General features: G+C 34.1%; 1 protein-coding gene across 1 annotated transcript in view; it reads left to right on the forward strand.

Moving 5' to 3' along the window:
* The window catches only part of hop (tyrosine-protein kinase hopscotch), a 251,815-nt gene that overhangs the window by 220,501 nt on the left and 9,900 nt on the right, over positions 1–21,414 (forward strand). Inside the window, exons 14-18 of the mRNA XM_090401853.1 lie at positions 2,054–2,372; positions 7,921–8,029; positions 8,173–8,362; positions 16,562–16,683; positions 20,522–20,688. Of these exons, the coding sequence (XP_090257979.1) occupies positions 2,054–2,372; positions 7,921–8,029; positions 8,173–8,362; positions 16,562–16,683; positions 20,522–20,688 (907 nt within the window). The remainder of the gene's footprint in view (positions 1–2,053; positions 2,373–7,920; positions 8,030–8,172; positions 8,363–16,561; positions 16,684–20,521; positions 20,689–21,414) is intronic.

Genomic DNA, 21,414 nt, shown 5'->3' on the forward strand with positions numbered 1-21,414 from the left:
AGACACCATAGTATGAGGAACAAATAGCCATGGCACCCACATTAATAAGATGTAGGACCTCCGGTCACTGCAATGCTGCAGCAATCCTATGGGGCATACTTTCCACAAACATACAATAGCCATCAATGGAAATTTTGGACCATTCTTCCTGTAGGCATGTAATGCAGTCCTGAATTGTTTTGTGGCAGATGTCCCTTGATCCCACCCATCACAGGTGTTCAATATGGTTGAGATCAGGGCTCTTTGGAGTCCATTGAAGTGTGGTAACGTTCACGTCTCCAAACCATGCAGTTACAGCAACAGCCTTATAACATGGTACATGTTTTGCTGTACAAAATAGGAAACATTGCATTCTCCAGAATGTTGACATACCTCTCAGGGGTAACTGTTTGTAGCACCACAAAACAGAAATCCAAGGCCAAACCAGGAAAAATAGGACCATACATGCCATCACACTGCCACCTCTGAATTTCATAGTTGGGGTTACGCACTTTGGTAAGAGATGTTCACTAGGCATATGCCACATCCACACTCCTTCATCTGCTTGATAGAGTGTATAGCGTGATTTATTGCTCCATAACACAGCTTTCCAAGCTCCCTTGTCCCACCGTACATGTGTTTTGCACCACTGAAGATGATGATGCTACATTTTCGTTCGGTTAATGTAAGGCTTGTATATTACAGTCCTGCCATGAAAACTCATCTTATGAGCCTCTGTTCTGATGTTTTTGTGCAGATTGTTCTAATTAATACCTGGAACTCTGCATTCAAAACCATTCAAATGGTAAAAAACACCATTTGTCAGCCAACAAATGGTGGTTTTTACATATTATTCTTCGTAGCACCCTGGTTCCATTTGGGGAGTGTGGTGGGGTCGTCCACTATGGGTAGTACTTGCAGTTAACTTCGTTTGCATCCATCTCAGTATGGTATCACTGGTTGTTGACCTGGGGTGGCCCAATTTGTCAATAATTTGCCAAACAGATAGTCCTGCAACATTGCATCCTATCACAATACCTCTTTCAAACTTTGTCAGTTCCCTTCTCCCAGCCATTCCACCCAGACACAGTTGCTCTGACTATGGAGCATCATAGTTCTCCAATTTATACTAGCTACAAACACATGACTCGTTACATGGCACAATGCACCTTGGCCATGGGGATGTACATTGACTTCTTGAAAAAGTGTACAGTGTACTTTCGATGTTTTGTGCATCATGATGTAGTTCCATTTAATTTGAGGTTATTCTAGCATCTTACTTCTCTGTTCACCTTAGTCTAAAGACCTTTATTCTTGATTGTGAATTCTGTTTTCTAACTAGAATCTCTTTAGAAACTCTTGGAACTTTGGTGATTCCAAATTAGAAAATAGAATTAAATAAATGTAGCCTTTATAGATTTATTGGGGGGGGGGGAATTGATTCTTACCTTAAATAATCAGTAATCAGTCAGTGAAGGTTTATTGGTATTTGTTAAAGAGATTTTAGATGAAGTCTTCTTAGTGAAAGTCCTAAAAGTTCTGAGTCATGTCAGGTTAGTAGTATGAGCTCTGAGTAGATGAAAGGGCTACTTTCACATGCATGTATCATTTGCTTCTTTATTTTATTTTTATTATTTTTTTATTTTTTTTAAACAAGAACTGAAATTTCTGAAGAAAAATTGTTTCTTAATTAGAAATTAGTGAGCAAAGCCAAAACTTTTTTCCCTCATAACTATGGATCATTCTCATTTACATGCAAAGAAGACACTTGTAGCACACACACACACATACTCAAGAATTCCTTTATTAAGATCATATGTTTCCATAGGCCATAGATAATAGTCACAGGCCTCATTTTGCTTATAGTTTTTTGCTTCAGAGTTATATATCTTGAGGAACGTTGTTGATTTGATTGATTGCTCTCTCTCTCTTTTCTTTTTTTTTCCCATGGAGTGTATAATTTTTTCAGAAATTCACAGTAAATTATTTATTTAATCAAGGAATGAATATTTTACAACTTTTAAAATACCATTATGACTAATGTTTTTTTTTTTTTTTTTTTTTTTTTTTTTAGTATACAATTCAAGACGAAGCCATTCGTATGCAACAGTATATCCTCAGAATTTTTCCAGCTCTAGAGATACATCACCAGTAAAATCTCCTAATTCACCTAAACCTTCAATAATACATTCGAAGGACAATCAAATTTACAAAAATAGTTTCTTGAAGAAAGCATTTGAGCGAGTAATGTCAAATACAAATAATGGAAACTTTTCTTATGGTCCACTCTCATCACGTAGTGCATCTAGTGAAACATCAGTTTCAACAGTTATCACAGAAACAAGTGAAAGTGAAGGCATAACTGTGGGAAGTCTTGTTGATTTTAACGAATGGTAAGTTCTCTGTAAGACACATATTAAAATAGATAATGAACAAGTTCCTTTTTTGTTTGATATTGTCTTGACTCACTTGATTAATTATCTAAAGTCTTTTTTATGTACAGACAAAAAAGAAACTTTTAGCTGTTTCTTTCAGAACAACATATCTCCATAATGCAAACAGAAAGTTTAAGATTTTTTAATTTCATTTGGAACAGTCTCTCCCACTCTGCCTTTCCCAAAGATTACAACCCTCAGCTGTTCAAGCAAAATGTGAACAGACTCCTCTTTTCTTCTATTCCTCTTGCTCACACATGGCACTAGTGTGCTATAGGTCTTGTGGCCTTTCATGTGTGGATCAGATAATAATAATAAAAAATCAGATCTGGTTAGCTAGTCTCACATGAAAGTACCACCCTGGGACAAGCAGTATATGGATGCATTATGCCATAGGTCTTCACTGCTACATTGAAACAACCAATCTATCTCAGGAATAGATTTTCAGTCCGATATTTAGAGGATAAATAAATCTGAACAAAAGAGGAAACTAACAACTACCTAACTCCTGGTGTATTGGTGATTTGTTCATGTTAACAGAAGGAAATTGTGAATTATCACATTTATTGGTTTTCTTTTCCCAAGATTTGTGAAAATTGGAAAAAGAATGTTATTATAGTTATAATTTAATTATACCATACATTACATTACTAAGAGAGAGGGTATATTTTTATCCCATTCTATCTTCTAAGTAATATCTGTCATTTAGGGAAAATGTTATTCTACTTCAGAAAAGTAAACATGCTCACAAAGAAATAATGTTTATGAAGTAAATAAAGTCTGAATATTCTGTGCCTGGAAAATAATTGTAAAATTACAAGTCTCATAATATTAGGAGACTATGTATTTTGGCAAGACATTACATTACATTATTGCTTTCATCATATTTTATCCTAGCATAAGCAAACAGTAATACCTTGTGCAAGAAGTAGCTTCATGACGTGCTTCTTGTATACTGAGAACAGCATGGCAAGTTCTCTTATGAAATCTTTAGCAAGATTCCCAGATTAAGGCACCTATCTCAAGGAGCATATATCACCTTACATTATAGTGACAGACACTCAGCATTTCGATATTTTGATTTTTATTAAGATCCCATCAATATGAAACCACATATCTTTGGAACAATGAATTGCAAACATGATGCAGAAGTCTCCCAGCCCACCCCATTCAAATGATGCATTACAAAAACCCAAATGGCTCATCACTTTATTTTCATGTATTTGAGATACACATGGAAAGTGTTTGTGGGCTGAGTGGTTAATGTAAACCTTCCACCAAGAAACTTAAGTCCATCTTATTGGCAAGAGCATGGACTCTGTGAATTACCCAGATTTCTGCTAAGCCTTTACAGCACATTAACGACCACCAAATGTTTTTGAAAGATTGGTTTTATATTTATGGGGGAGAAAAAAAAAGGAGAAACCATTCTTCCTACAGACTGAAACCAGCTAACTCAGTGGCTGAAAATTAAAATCAAACAGCAGATGAACTGTATACTGATTATTCGCCACTATATCTAAATTAATGCATATAACATGAGATTCCACCCCATCTGTAGGTTGCTGTGCTCTCCTCACTTTTAAATATAACTTTTGGTTTTATTTATTTATTTGCATACACACTTATACACAAATACATAACATTACAAATATTCATCATTGCTTAATTAGATTAATATTATACATAAATTTTAATTAATCTGTTTGTGATCTGTTATAACTATCTGATTCTTTCTTAATATTGCATAAATTCACTGTTTCTGAAACCTGTTGTGAAGGCCATTCCACATATTTTCAACAGTAGAAAACGAACTTCTTATATTTGTCCTAACTTTTTTTTGCTTCAGTATGTCTTTTACTCAGTGCCTAGTTATTAACCATATGCATCTGCCCCCCCCCCCCTTCCCACTAGAGGAGGCAATAGGTAGGTGCACAGGCACAAAGCCCAGGATGAAGGGGACCTGAAATGGTGTATCAAAAAAATAATCAGTATTATGTTTTCATTTTCAAATTTTGCTGCTATGGAGGCTGATTCTGTAATGTTTTTGATTAAAGTTAAAAATTAACTGATCTATTTCTATCATATCGGTTTTTTTATTATTTTACCACAGGGCCCATAAAAAGCTAGTTACAGCACTGAGAGGAGGTATACCATTCCTTTCTCTAATCTTATCGGTAACTATGTGATTGAAGATATCAACAATTTTCTCCTTCTACATTACATCATAGAACACCTAGAATGAACTTTTCTTCTTATCTTCCTTCTTACATCAGTCCTATAAAACCTCTTTTGTAACATGCTTTTATCATATCTCTTGTTTTCCGCCTGTCAACCACCATAATGCTTTATTTTCGAATGCTATCTATACGCTAACAACAGAGTTGACAATAAATATTTTTGTACCACATAATTTATCTTTATATAATATTGAAATTAGAGAATACTAGCTTACTATGCTTATCTGATCCCTGAAAAAACTCCATATTTAGTCCATATAGCAAGATTCCCAGATTATCTCTTAGCTATCCATGATACTAATGGACTAGAGATTAAGCCTTTTCTGGCCCACACAAACTGTGTGGGTTTCACACACAGTTTATTTTGTGTGTTCTCTTCAGATGCCTTATATTGTTGTAAGGTGTGTATAAACAATGGATTACTAATGTGTACTTTATGTTTTTCATTATTCTATTACAAGATTAAAATGTGCACCTACAAGCACTTCTCCATGGAATAGAGCACATTATATTTCATTCTATTATAAGGTTAAACAACTCACAAGCAAACACTGGAAATGAACTCGTATCTTCATCCACTTCACCCAGACATTTAAGGTAGCACCTTCTTCTCAGGAAGACTTAGGTCTTTTGGAATACAGGATAATATGTTTTGAGTTTTCTTAACCATGAATATGCAAAATTAAGATCCTCTGTAGCTCAGTTAGTATAGACAAAAGCCTCTGGTTGGAAAGACCTGGGTTTGAATCCCTAGACAACCTTTATTAGGGCTTTTCAACTGAAGGTGGGTTAGTTTCATATGGAGGTGACAGGGTTTCTTCGTCCCACAACCAGGCAAACTAGTCAGTAGAATACTCACAATTTACAGAGAAAGAATTCTTATAGATATAGCTAACTACCTTATCCTGGAGTTATGAAATTCAAGGATATGTCATGGGTGCTTTGCCTGTTAGGGCAAAGATGATGGATATACAAAATGACAAAATTAATCGTGAATCAGAAAACACTTTGTATGGATGCGGAACCATGAAGGAGTCACCATTGTCTCTTACATCTGGATTGCAATCTCCTTCATGACTGTTCCATCCATCACACATGCAACAAGAAACCAAGCATTTATTGGCATAGTTTGGATGGGATTTGCTCCACTATCTTCCATGTGATCGAGACCTTGATATTTGATTCCTTTTCTCTTTTGAATGATCACTTTGGAGGAATCAGATCATCTCATACAGATATGAAGCAGAGTATGGACAGGCTCATTAATTATGGACAAATATATGGACTTCACCTGCTTGGTAAACATATATATAAAAAATGTATAAAACAGGTTCGATTTGTAGTTTCACAAATGTGTTAGAGTTTGATTCTCACTGGAAAATTTGTAGAGAATGCAAGTATGTAGTTTGTTATAGTGATACTTTGCTATAGTGAATTTCCTTTGGAAAAGGATGGTGCCTATTGAGCTTTGATTAGGGCTTTTTGGCAGTTTCTTATAACAGTGTTTTCTATAGTGAGAGTACACTATACTTACATAAAATACATGGATATAACATCATAATGATTCTTTCACCCCCCCCCTCCTTTCCTTTTAGTCAAATGATTGTTGACTAAAATCAGGAAAAAGAAACAATAATCTCTCACTTTACGTGGATAATGAATACCATGAAAATGACATGCTAAGTGAAAACATGTCCAAATATAATAAAAATAACAATGAAAAAAATTGTAACTTATTCATGGGCATCCAAAATATTTACTTAAGTTTTTAAAATATATTTGTTTTTACTGCCAGTATAACTATGAATGTAGTGGAGAATTAAGTAGTAGTGGAGAGGATGATATGTGTTAGCAAAGTAGAGTAGTGTTCCCTCCCACGATGAGTCCTTGGACTCCCTGGAGGTGTCACGTAATAATATTAATAAACACTGCATAATATATATTCCTAATTATACATACAAGTTTATTTATAAGAAAATAATTTTCTTGAGAAATACATGTATTCAAACAAGGTAGTTTGTACTGATTTTTATTTCTTTGTGTGTGTGTGTGTACATCTTGCAGTTAACAGCTCATAGCAGACTTTTTTTTGTGTGTGTGCATGTGTGTGTGTACATCTTGCAGTTAACAGCTCATAGCTTTTGCCTTTTGGTATAGAGATTGCATTTATTAATGAGAGCTAGTTTTATTAAAATAACAATAAAACCTGACAAGTTTTGCAAATCATTGGATTTAGATTATCAGGAGTATAGAACTTATAATAATTGATCAAAAAACTAGAAAGAATAATTACACATGACAGAAAAATCTGTCATGTGTAATTATTGCAGACTTGTGTACTGCAATCAAAGTTAGGGTCAATATCCATAAGCTGTCATATTTAAGTTCCAAAAGCTCACAACAGTTAATTCAAGTTTTTGCTCTAAAGGGATCTTCACTTCTTTATATCATCACTCACTATTTCACTTCAACTTTTGTATATAGTCAATTTTGAGGGATAATGTTTTAATATAAAAATGTTTATATAATGCAGTATGCAAATAGCTGATAGATGCCTATTTAATAGTAGCTTGAACCAAACTACAATGCTAACTACACTCATAGTATATATGTATGTTCACTCTTTGCCTGGTAATTAATCAGATTTAATGTTGCTTACAAAGTCATGTGCACCCTTTGAGATTGTAAAGCAATCTAGACTATAAGTCCATGTTAAGTGAAGTAAGTGAATTTTTAACTCATGTTAAATAAATTGTATCAATTTATTTACCACATTAGTTCAAAAAGTATGTTATTAATAACCATGTCAAGTGAGAGATTCTTGTACATTACTTAATGTTTGTTTTAACATGGGCCTAAGGGGCAACTTTATTTGCTTATCAAAGAGCAGCAGAGATTAGCACAGTAGTGAAAATTGCATACTTGTCAACAGGAGATATGTAACTTGGTATATGGTTTGCCAGTAATTTAACATGAACATCCTGCATCAATAGTAATATACTGTTCACTTTTAACAAAAAATCTTAACTATGGTGTTTTCACCATATATATTTTTGTTCTACCTTGTGTACATGCTCAGTAGAACAAGGCATTTCTGACAGAATCATTTTAAAAAATACTCAATAGAAATTTTAAATAAAATGTTGCGCTCTCTCTTTTTATATGTATGTGAAAGTCGGTGTGGTTGTGGGATGCAGATGCACACCTATCTCACATACACACAATTGAAATTAAACTTAAGTTTTTCTTTTATTTTCTCCATTAAGTGATACTGAACATGCACCTGATACTAACACCTCTATGAGTGATACAGCAGGACAGTCTCACTGGGTTATTGATCTCAGCCAGCTCACTTTTGGTGAAACTCTTGGACAGGTTAGTCAGTTACAGTTACTTTGGTGAAATGAATTCTGTAATTTGGTTTTGTAATATGTGAATTACAAATTCATATTATGATTAATTCATAAATATGAATTGACTTTTAATATCACCATTATTTATATTTTTAATATGATTAGGGATTTTATGGAGAAGTAAGAAAAGCCACACTTACACTTTTTGCTGGATTGAAGAAAGAAGTTGTAGCTGTAAAACGAATTAAAAAAATGGACCTTTCAGAAGGAGGCCTTAAAGATCTCCAGAGAGAAATCACTATGATGACAAATTTGCGGCATAAAAATATTGTTGAAATAAAAGCATTGGTTGAAGGTATTATTACATAAATTATATTGATGAAATGAAATACATTGTTAATAACAATTTTAGAAATGATTTTATTTTAGATCATTATTTTTCTAAACTTATTTTTAGGTTTCTGATTTTATTTATGTTTCACTACTTCAATTTACTTTTATTTGCATTGATTTATTTGGATTTGAAAATTTTTGGGCTAAAGAGCATGATTTTTCTGTATGTCAGTTAAGTGATATGAAGAGCATTTCACTAACATGAATTGTCATTTAATGTACAGGATGTCCCATAAGTTCTAGATATATCAATAATTCATAAAAACTAGAAAAATTGGTATATTAGATGTCGTTTGCATGAAAGTGAATCGCAAGGAGGGGGGGAATTTTTTTTTTTGGTGGGGAGAAAAAATTTACTTAAAATTTTTACCGATAGAGGCCACTGTACCACATGCATTATTTGCAAATACATGCAAATGAGAGTTCTATAAAATGCAGGGTGTACTGCTGATAGCTTGTAATGAATGCCTGCAAATTCCCAGTCATTGGTGATGAACAGAATTGTTTTTGTGAAAAGAAAAATTTGTTGCCGTGATGCTTACTTTGGTGGATAAGACATTGTTAGTGAAGTTGTCTTACGTAAGTGGGGAATCGGTAGCGGAAGTTTTGCATGCAGAAAAGAATGAAGAAAGGTCAAGGTCCTATCACTCCTGCCAGAATACAGTCTCTAATACAATGTTTTGAGAAAACTGGAAATTTGTCTGATCGCCCTCTACCATGCAGACCAGTGTTATCCAAAGCCCATACCAGTGTTGTGGTATCGCAAATGAATTCCCTAGTGGTACAATCAACTAGTGGTGTAAGCAGTTCTCGGGAAGCTGCAATAATCACAAGCATAGCGAAAATGTCACTATTCTGCATCCTTCATGGTGTGTAATCATGCCACCAAAGTAAGCATCACAGCAACAAATTTTTCTTTTCACAAAACTATTCTGTTCACTCCAATGCCTGGGAATTTGCACGCATTCGTTATGAGATGGCAGTACACCCTGTGTTTTATAAAACTTTCATTTGCATGTGGCACAGCACCCTCTATTGGTGAAAATTTGAAGTAACTTTTTTCTCCCCACCAAAAAAAAATCTCCCTCCTTGCAATTCACTTTTGTGCAAACCGCACTCTAATATACCAATTTTTCTAATTTTTATGAATTATTGAAATATCTAGGAATTATGGAATGCCCTGTACATTGACAATGTTGATAAACTTGGCTTACTTCATTACATAGCTGCATTTATATAATCTCTTTGGTTATACACAGATTCAACAGTCTATTAGATCATATTAATATTTTGATAGGGCCTGTGACCCATCATGATATTGCAATATATTATCATTATAATATATTAATTATGCTAGTTACATTTTATTAGCACACAGATATATAAAATACCTGCACAATGAAGCTGATAGTGAGAAAGTGAAAGACCTGAGTTGAAATTCCATTTAGAACTGCATGGAACATTTATAAGAATATTGTTCAACTGAAGATTGTAAAAAAGTCAGTCTCTTGCAGAGATGGCATGGTTTTGATTCTTGCTAGTGTAGAATTTTCCTCCTTACACACATGATGATAGACATAGCAAGCTTTGGGAAATGAAATGAAGCACTCCATCATTATCAAATATTAAGTTTATAGGTAGCCATGTTACTTCACTGCAGCAAGCAGTTGGATCTAATTGCATGACAAAGCTGTTAGTAGCTGAGAATTCTGTCTAGAGACTATGCATGCCAGCTTGTGTGTGCATTCGACATTTTATACATTGATATTGGAAGTATTGGAGGAATAGGAGGACAGAAAACCTGAGCACTATTCCCTTTTACTTTCCTATCTTTCTCATAAAAAATTGGATTAAACACAAACCATATATAATATGAACCTCCTCATTCTCTTTATGCCAGCTAATAATTTAGCACTCTTTCATAAGGATACAGTCTTTTTCTGATCAGCTTTCTCTTTTTTAACTTTTCATCATTCAAATTTAATCTTTTTCTGGTTTATAATGAAGGTTTATTTTCTTGATCCTGAGAATTAATATATATACATTATATATATATATATATATATTATTATTAAACTTAAGGACACTTTTTTGGGGAAGGGTTTTATGGGGAAACTGGGGCAAGGGCGAGCATTAGCAGGGTGCAAGCCTTTTTCTGGTTTGTTTGAATATTTATCTAGACTTCATCTCTTTGTTTTTTTTTTCTGATAGTATATATCACTGACCATATATTGTAATCTAGTAATCAACCAAATAAATAATTAGTTTGCTAAAACACGAGTTACAGTTCTTCTAGCAATTAGTAACAGATCTGTTTATGCTACAGAATTGTTTCTTCTATACGTATTATTTCTGAGAAAATTCCCATGTTACTCCTCTATAAAACTATTACTACTGTGGTTATTATAGCCTGTTTTTGTTTAGGAGTGTCCCTTATTTTAAATACGTTGGCATTTTTACTCAAGAAATTTTTTTAGGGCATTATAAGTGTATTTTAAAGGAAAATATAGCAGAATAATTGAAGAAGAAAATTTTGTACATACCTTGTTTAGATGCTAGGATGACTTCATTCTCCCTACTTTTGCTATTAGGCTGTTAAAAAAACGGGAGATGGGGGTGTTTGACACAAGGCAGGAAGAATAATTTTGAAAACCCGGATTTTTCCAAAATAATATATACATATATATATATATATATATATATATATTATTAAACTTAAGGGTGCTTTTTTGGGGAAGGGGAAGGGTTTTATGGGAAAACTGGGGCAGGGGAGAGCATTAGTGGGGTGCGAGCCATTTCAGTCATGTGACCATCATTGGAACATTTTCAGGATGAGTGTAGGGCTATGTCACGACCGCATGTTGTATCTGCCAAAAAAGGGCATTTGTTGTAACTCATTGGTTGGCGGCGTGACCGTGAAGCTCCACAACTTACAAATCAGGTCACACCTCCAGCCAATAAGCGACAGCAAATGCCCTTTTTTGGCAGATACAACATGCAGTCGTGACATAGCCCTACACTCATCCCGAAAATGTTCCAATGATGGTCACACAACTGAAGCGGCTCGCACCCAGTTAATGCTCTCCCCTGCCCCAGTTTTCCCATAAAACTCTATATATATATATTATTAAGTTTAATAATATATATATATATGTATATATATTATTTTAGAAAGAAAAACCCGGGTTTTCAAAATTATTATTGCCGCCTTGCATCAAACACTCCTCCCATGTCTCCTCCCCTTTTTTTTTAACAGCCTAATAGCAGAAGTAGGGAGAATGAAGTCATCCTAGCATCTAAACAAGGTATGTACAAAATTTTCTTCCTCAATTATTCTACTATATTTTCCTTTAAAATACACTTATAATGCCCTAAAAAAATTTCTTGAGTAAAAAAGCCAATGTATTTAAAATTAGGGACACTCCTAAACAAAAACAGGCTATAATAGCTGTAGTAGTAATTGTTTCTTCTGTATGTTCAAAATGTAAATTATTCAATCAGTGGATATGTTTAAATTCATTTACTATATATCAGGGTTTCTCAACCTTTCCTAGTGGCGTACCACTATATTTAATTCAAGATATTAGATGTACCAGTAAGGCAGTGGCTCACGTACCACCAGTGGTATGCATACCATAGGTTGAGAATCCCTGCTATATATGATATTATTTCATTCACTAAGCATGGAATAAATATATTAAATGATGTAGTGCAATTGGTACAAGCAGAGTTCAGTTATACAGTTTGTGTTTAGTTTATTTAACGGTTTTAATTCACAGTGTAAGAATAATACGAAAATATTTGTTCATAAAATTTAATTCAGCATGCTTTGGCCAAATTTCTAACTGAATATTCAGTATCTGGTTAATTGGCAAAATCATGGCACCTCCCTGGTATTATCTTTCTTCTCCATCTCCTGCACAGACAGTCATGATAAATTACCTCACGTTTCCTCATATACCAAGAACTACTCACTCTATGCCTTTGATCAGAAAAATCACAAGAATTCAGATTAATCTGGACATGATTAACTGGCATTCTATCCTTCAGCATGAAAACAAGCCTATATCCAGTCCATTCTAGAAAAATAAAAAGGTGATAAAAGTCAGCAAACAAAATATCATCTAATCGATCTTATTTCTGTCTTTTTAAAAATCCTGGACAAGGTCATTAAAAACACAGTCCAACACAATTTTTGCTGACTTTTATATGAGACTTGTTTTTTACTAATTTGGGTGCGCTGATTTCAAATATCAAACCCATTTTCCTCTTTTTCCTCTATGGCATTTTCTTTTTGCTAATTTGTAAGTTTTTGATAGTTTTAAGGAGGCAGTACCATTTAGAGGATCAAAAAAATCGATTTTTTAATATTATTTTCTGAAAGTATGTACTTTTAAAAATCTTTAACTTTTTATCAAGAAATTCGAAAAATTCCCGAAGATATAGCCTATTATTCAAAGCGGTGCGCAGATCAGAATCGGAGCGCTCACCGCTCTTGCTTGTTAGTAAACGAATAAATGCGTAAGAACCTGCAACAGCACGTACTGGCGCTTTGAATGCGAGAGAGGCCGATAATTAGATACAACAATATTCATTAAAATTACAAGAATATTTATAAAAAATAACAATTTTACTTACACATGAGTTTCAGGGAATAAATTTTTGTTTGTGGCAATTTCTGCTGTGTGCTCTGTTTTGGCAATCCCTTTGAATACTCCAACAGTAGTTGGCTATCATGTGAGAATCCCATCTTCCTTGGTACCGATCTTCCATAGTTTTCAAGTCTTGATGAAATCTTTCGCCTTGTTCATCGCTTACAGCACCTAAATTCTCGGGAAATCTATCAAGATGACTGTATAGGAAATGAAGCTTTATGCTCATGTTGCAACCTAGACGCTGGAAATTTTCAAGCATTGTTTCCACTAGATCTTTGTAATTGCACGCTTTTTTGTTTCCAAGAAAATTATTCGCAACCATCGTAAATGAAGTCCAGGCCTCTTTCTCAATTTCGTTCATAGAGTTGATGAAATTTGGGTCTCTCATTAAAGTTCTAATTTGCGGTCCATCAAATACACTGGCTTTAATTTTTTCATAACTAAGTCATGGAAATTTTTCACATGTATTGGAAACAGTCACCTTGTAAATCTAAAGCTTTAACATACTGCTTCATAAGACCTAGTTTGATGTGTTGAGGTGGAAAATGATTTTTTTTCTCTGTCGATTAAAGGTTGATTTATAACATTCTGTTCTCCAACATTTAAGGATATTCTAAGAGGCCAATGTTTCTGACTCCAGTGTTGGTTTCTAGCTCGACTATCCCAGAAGCATAGAAAACACGGAAACTTTGTATATCCTTTTTGAAAGCCAAGTAAAAAGTTCACCATTTTAAGATCCACACAGATGATCCAGTTATGGTCTGTATATTTTAATAACTTCAGAACCTTTTTAATGTCCTCATATGTTTCCTTTAAGTGGACTGAATAGCCAATAGGAATTGAGCCATATACATTCCCATTGTGTAGTAAGACACACTTGAGACTTCTGCTTGAACTGTCGATAAATAAACACCACTCATTTGGATGATATTGTACAACACTCATTTCAGTTAGTAAATCTGACACATTATTACGGTAAACAAACCCACACTCGTGTTTAAAACATTGTACAAGATCCCTGCTACAATAAAAAGTTATCTTCGTATCTTGCTCCAGTAAGTTTTTTTCATTTAATCTTTTGAAGCTAACAATTCCGATGATTCCTTTGATAGGCCCAAATTTCTTACAATTCAATACCGCTTGAGTAAAACGTTGCAGTCCAGAACTAGAAATTAAATTTTCATTGTCTAAATAGACATCCAGGTCTTGCTCCTCGAGAACATCTGGCATATCCCGATCATGCTCGTTCTCAAGTAAAGGAAATCCTTTATAAATTGGCACGGCTATTTCATTGGAATGAGCAACTGGCCTAATTGCTGAGTCGAGATTTGGATACACAATTTTTTTTTTATTCTTCTTATTATAACCAGAAGTCTGAGTAAACAAAAATAGCAATCATCTACGTGATTTTTCGGTTCACGCCAAATCATTGGAATGCCAAAAGCTAATTTTTGGCGTTTTCCCTTGCTCCACTGTTGTAAATTTTCTACACATGACTTACACACTTTATTTGGAGCCCATGAATTGTCCTGATCTGCAAGTTTTACATTAAAGTATGCAAAGTAAATTTTCTTAACGAAATCAGTGATATTTGTCCTTTGACTGGGAACAGTAAAGCTGCCACAAATGTAGCAGAAGGAATCTACACTATTGACACATTTTTGAGTAGTAGACATGATGTATTTTCTTCACTGCCGACTAACATGCAATTAACAAGACAAAAAAAAAAAAAGAAACTTTATTAAAACGTTATAAGCGCTCATCATACTTTCACGATCGATTAACGATTGACTGATTTCGATCGTTCTTTGTCCGCTATGACACATATAGCATTCATTTGTTTTAGGCAGTTGTCATCGCCTACTTTTTATCACCTAAATGTAATTTAGGTGATGAAAGAGGCCGATAACTGACCTTTTCAGTTATCAGCCTCTCTCATGCCGTTGTGGGTTCTTACGCATTTATTCATTTACTAACAAGCAAGAGCAGTGAGTGCTCCAATTCTGATTTGCGCACTGCTTTGAATAATAGGCTATATCTTCAGGAATTTTTCGAATTTCTTGATAAAAAGTTAGGAACAGATTTTTAAAAGTACATACTTTCAGAAAATAATATTAAAAAATCGATTGTTTTGATCCTCTAAATAGTACTGCCTCCTTAAAACTATCAAAAACTTACAAATTAGCAAAAAGAAAATGCCATAGAGGAAAAACCTGATGTGATAGAGAAAAATGGGTTTGATATTTGAAATCAGTGCACCCAAATTAATAAAAAACAAGTGTCAGATCATAATCAGCAGAAAAAAATTTTTTTCTTGTTGGCCAGTGTAATTATCTGGAGACTCTTGCTAATTATTAGCAATCAAACATATTTTGGTATTCATGGTCCACAGCTGCTATCTTAGCCATCACTTTCCATCTTTTAATCCAAGCCATTGAAAGATTTGTGGAAAATCATGTGATCACTCTTGATATTTCTATGACACTTTATTGGATTACTGGATCCTTTCCTGGTTGTACATGACATATCACAGGATATGCTTCTCTTCAGTTTTCTCACTGATGCTGAAGTACACTATGGCTTTGTGCTCCCACCATCTTCCTTCTGTGCATTAATTGCCTTTCACCACTGATCTCAAATTCTAGTGTTAGTTCTACTGGTGACAGTACACTCCATTTTTCTTCTTCACCTTACAATCCTTGTATTGCACAATCATTCAAATGCATGTTGAAAAAAGATTTTCCATAACTAATACCATCAATTCTGATCTCCTTTGCTGTCCTTCAGTGGAGTAAGGATAACCTAATGAACTTCAGTGTTACCAAAATACATGTGTTATATTTTTGCTTTGTACTCTGATATTGCATCAGATTTCAATCAAGTTGCACTTTTACAATCAGTTTATTGACACTCATCTGACCAACCTTAATAGTTTATTCAGCTGCAGATGCTATTGTAGCCACTACAAGAGATCCAATGCTACCGTTGCCTCTTAGCCCATGGGAGGTGTTTCATTTTCCTTCTACCACTCATATCTGAGAAGTATTCCCCTATTCATCACCTGGTGAAATATCCTCTGGGGATTTCAAGCTTCTCCTAGGGCTTTGGGAGTAGGGAAGTACAATATTAAAATTGTAACATGTATGCAACACAAAATGTTGTGGAGCTTGTTAAAGTCTGTAGTCCTGGAAAAGAAAAGCCTATTGAGCTCGATAGTAAGAAATCTTGAATGATAAACAGGAGATCTGATAATCACATTTTTGCATAACGCTTCCTTAAATGTGGGAGACTAATTATTTGCTGTTTAATCTGTACTGTTTTTGTATGCTTTACAAGTTTTATGCTGTGTCACAGAATATATCTGTGTTAAAATAGATGAAATAATTGAATCATTAAACTGTTGTTCGGTCTATTCCTTTGTATTTGTCTCCATTCTATTAAATTGTTAATATGAAATTTTGAACACTTTAATAAGCCTTTTCTTATTCCCATAATTCATTTTATAGAACCTGTGGCAATGCTTGTAATGGAGTATATCGAATTAGGTAGTTTACTTGTGCATCTTCAGACTCATAATGAAAGGCTAACATGTCCCCAGTTGCTTAAATTTGCCTGTGACATTGCTGAGGTAGGTATGAAATAACAATTATTTATTTTATATACTATTATATAACATAAATAAATATGTTTATTTATTTATTGTTTATTCAAATTTTTTTCATTTTGTTATACTATAAATTAAAGATGCCAAGAAATTATATTCCTGGTTTCATCCTTTATCCAAATGTAAGCAAACAAAGTTTGCACGTGAAGTCACTTCACGACTGGGCTACTTATATATACAGGCTGATGATTTCACATCAATTGCCTTAGTATCCCATAATATAATGCACATATCCTTACAGACATGTATAATGCTATGCACTATGGAAAGGACCACTACCCAGACCAGTTTCAGCCTTTATTGAGGTTTATTAAAGGTGCCAAGAAATTAGCATAGCATTATATATGTCCATAAGGATATGTGCATTGTATTATGCGATACTAAGGCAGTTGATGTGAAATCATCACTCTCTATATACAAGTAGCTCAGTTGTGAAGTGACTTCACACACAAACTTAGTTTGCTTACACTTGGATAAAGGATTGTTGTGTCCTGAAAAGGCTAAGAAATGTTTATTATAAAATATTCAGGTCACAACTTTAATACAACTCAGGCAGAGAATATTTAACGTTGGCAACAGAATAAGTGTAAGCTGTTTGTAAATGCAAATCAATTTAAAATTTAGGAATAGTATAAAATTGTATAAAGAGCTGTTAAAAAATAATCTGTATTAAGTGAGGGCCAGATGTACAGATCAATGTAAGCTGGCAAATCCACTTAAGAACTCCGTCTCTTGTGCTAAAATAGCTAAGCCTGTGAGTCAGGGTTCAAGGGTCACCTTTGCCATCCTGTATTATGCATAAGAATGGAGGGAAAGAAGTACTGGAAAGAAAAACCAAAGTGCCTTCCAGGAAGAGAAATCAGGTACACGTGCGACTAAATAGAGGGAGCTAAGGAGATTGACGTAAACACATGTGACCGCGTTGGCGTGCATCGCAAAGATCGAGAAATACCGAGAGGAGAAAATTAAACAAAAAGGCCATACAAGCACCATTCCGGGCTTTTTTTCTTGGATTCCGGGTTCCAGATCTTGCAGACAGTGGTCAAGTTCGCCGTCGGAGAAGTTCCTGGCTAGCTGTGGAAGGCATTTGGTTCATCTGTCGCAGCGTTAAGAATGGGCCAAGCTGTATCCTTGGATTAGGATAGCTGTGCATTGTCGTGCGATGGAGGAACGAAATGGATGCCGTCCGGTCAAGGCGACGTTACCGTGTCACCTCCAATCTTTCCTGCCGAGATTCCACTCGTACAGTCCAACTGGAGATATCCTCATAGGAAACTAAAACAAAAGGCCTTGATGACCAGACAAAGACAAGGCAGGAAGAAGGTCGAGAAAATCAAGATCAGAGATGGTAAGGTAGACCTTTGAATTCCTATTTCCAGCTAGAAGAGCGTGATCCCCTAAGAGGGTATTTTGTAAAGGACTAAAATTAAAGAACTGTAAGAATAGCCTATGATTTAGTACGAGCCAAGGTTGTGTTAAGATTTTGTTTGCCCTACGAGGCCGAGAATATCTCTGAACGAGCCAAACTTAATGTAAGGAGTCTGTTATTGTGTTAATTTATGACCACGTGTATTAGAATAGTATGATATTAGCCTAGGAATTTATGCTGAAGATGCTTGTAATAGTGGTCAATGCAAGTTTGTATGTGTGTCTAGTGTATTGAATTTTGAGCCTTTGATTTACCTTGAGAGCATTCCTAATAATATGTCTATAATTTATATTTGCATAATTCCTCAAGCTTATTAAAATGTTTCATTCAAGTACCTGCCTGATCTGTTTTTGTCTTATGAATTCAAAACTACCGCTCATAAAATACTAACGAACTAGGCAGGTAAAATCCTTGTATATAAACTCCTAAAGCGAGCCACGACTGTGAGGAAGAAATAAGAAAATGGAGGGACAAGATTAAATTCGATCTAATTTTCATGTATGTCTCTGAGAGGGTCGCCCTGGGTAAGAATCCCGTCTATCCAAGGTATTAGCTGGCGCAGTGAAAAAAATAAATTTTGTTAATACTTATAGGGTGAACTCTATCAGATTGTTGTATGATTAGATAAAACATAAGATATAAAGAGGCCAATGAGACTGCAAAGAACTAATGGAAAGAATACTTGGTAGGAAATAAAAGCTTTATTTGCATGTGTGAAAGAATTAAGATAGCTGTGAAAATATTGAGTAAATATTTTATTTAAGGGTATATAGTAGAAAAAAGGGGAGAAAGAACATTATATCAAGTGACTTAGACGAATAGAGATAAATAAGCATATATTAAAGTAATATATTAAACTAAATTAAATATAAAGACCAGCAGCGTAAGATATATAGAAAGGAAATAAAAAGAAAAAGAAGGACATATAACAGGATGAATCTAAGAATATAATTTCTTGGCACCTTTAATTTATAGTATAACCAACTGAAAAAACTTCCTACATCTATCTTTATTTCAACAGAGTAGTGTACTTCTGTACCAGACCACACAATCAGATGAATTGAAGTGGACCGCTCATTTCAATTTACAATTATAATTAATTACTCAACAGAAACAGTTTTAGTGATGTAAATGATGCATCTTTAGACTAAACTGTTTGTGACTGCTTCCATAGAAAGTCTTATCTCAGAAGTTAAGAAGCCTGAGAATTGAATTATTAAATGTAAAAATGAAACAGGACAGTAAAAACTGTAAAGTAGTCTGGTGTAAAAGTGCATACTTTCAGGACTAAGAAAAAGAAAACATAAAGTTGCAATAAGCAGCTAAAAATTAACATTCTTGTTGCCATTTGGCCATGCACAGAATGAAAAAAAAAAAAAAAAAGAAAGAAAGAAAGAAACCAAAGTTAGCACACCAAGAAAGTGTATAAGATAGTGGTCAAAAACTAATCCTAACATAGATCTGAGAAGTGGGTTAGAAATAAATAAAAATTGAGAGTTACTATTATTACATGACACTTCCAAGGACTCATTGTGAGAGGGCACTGTTCTCTCTGCTACACATAACTCACTGTCTTCCCAACTTAATCTTCCAACTACACACAACAATATCTACTACTCACCATCACTAATAGTATTTTTTGTATGTAAATTGTGTATGTTCTCTTGGCCAAGTTCTGAGAAAAATTAGTGCAGTGAACAGATGGCCTCCTATATTACAAGTAGAGATATCTAATATGAAAGTTTAGAAGAAAACTTTACATATGAATGTTCAAAATGCATAATCAGAGCTAATCAAAGATGTATAGTCATATAAAACAGAATGAGAAATGAGAAAATAGCAAAACTGGCATTTGAAAGGGAAAAGCTAGCAGGAAAAAAAATGGATACTTTTTGTAATGCTTTATGAGATAAAAAAAAAGTGAGGGCTGATAAATCAGAAACAAGGTAAATAATAGGCCAGTTTGAAAAATAAATGCTGATAGAACAATAGTAATGAAATGGTAATTGTGTTAGACTATCATAATATTTGATTCACTCCTTGAGGATATCTGAGATGTGGTGGGAGGACTGGTGGTGGAAGCTGGGCAAGAGCGTGGTTGACAAGGGTGTTAGAGCTAGGTTCTTTACTTGGAGAGTGGTAAATGAGTGGAATAAGCTTCCAGAGTCTGTTGTGGGTGCTACGACCGTGAATGAGTTCAAGGCAAGGTATGATAGATACTGTGTGAATGTTGAATAGTTGTTCTTGACATGATGTTAGGGCCTCCCTCGATGAGTCGGTCGACTCCTTGGAGTTTCCCGGAACAATAATAATAATAATAATAATATCTGCCCAAAAAAAGCATTCATGATTATTGATTTATTTTTGTTTCAGGGAATGGAATATTTGGAACAAAAACATGTTGTACATAGAGATTTAGCTGCAAGAAATATTCTTGTTGCTGCAGAAGATCATGTAAAAATTAGTGACTTTGGTTTGGCTCGATTTACCGAAAATAATTATTATAAGATACAGACAGAACGAAATCTTCCTATTCGCTGGTAAGTTATTAGTTATAGTAATATGAAAGTAATAATTATTATTTTGCAATATATTTACATGACTTGTAATCTTTTATAATAGCAATTTTATGCAATTGCTATTATATATGTATGAATGTATATATAATTTAATTTAATTTAATTTAATTATTCATACTATATACTAACTTTGAATTATATTGCTTGGTTTTTGTTGATTCTTGAGAATATTACTAGCAGACAATAAATATTGGCTATTGCATGGGATAAGACAGCAAAGGTGTTGCTAAGGATCCACAAAAGACTTGTTATTAACATTAGAGTTAACAACAGAAAACTTAGGTGAGAGTATTTTATTGCATTGTGACTTTCTTGGGTAAAAATTTTATGCAATAAAATACTCTCACCTAAGTTTGAATCTGAAATAACCAGTTTCACTCATGCTCTACTGAAGTGTTTTGTTAACATTGGAACAAATTTCATTATGACCACCACCTTGTCTAATTGGTTTCATTGAGTCCTTTGTTAGCAAGATTGTTAACATTTATGAAGTTTCTCTGTTGCTTGCCTCCCAAGAAGTTAGCAGCATCATTCCCTTATGACATGGATGTTTCTGAGAGCATTGACAAACTACTTAGATATGTTGGACTGTTGTGCCTTTTTCATCCCATTAATAAACTTTTTTACTTTCTAGGCTCTGCAAAGGAAAAGCTTCTGCCTTTAGCCTACTATATGTTTATCAAATTT

The sequence above is a fragment of the Typopeltis vanoorti genome, chromosome 12 (assembly GCF_054136105.1).
Source record: "Typopeltis vanoorti isolate ZY-2024b chromosome 12, IOZ_Tvanoo_1.0, whole genome shotgun sequence".
Lineage (NCBI taxonomy): Eukaryota > Metazoa > Arthropoda > Arachnida > Uropygi > Thelyphonidae > Typopeltis > Typopeltis vanoorti.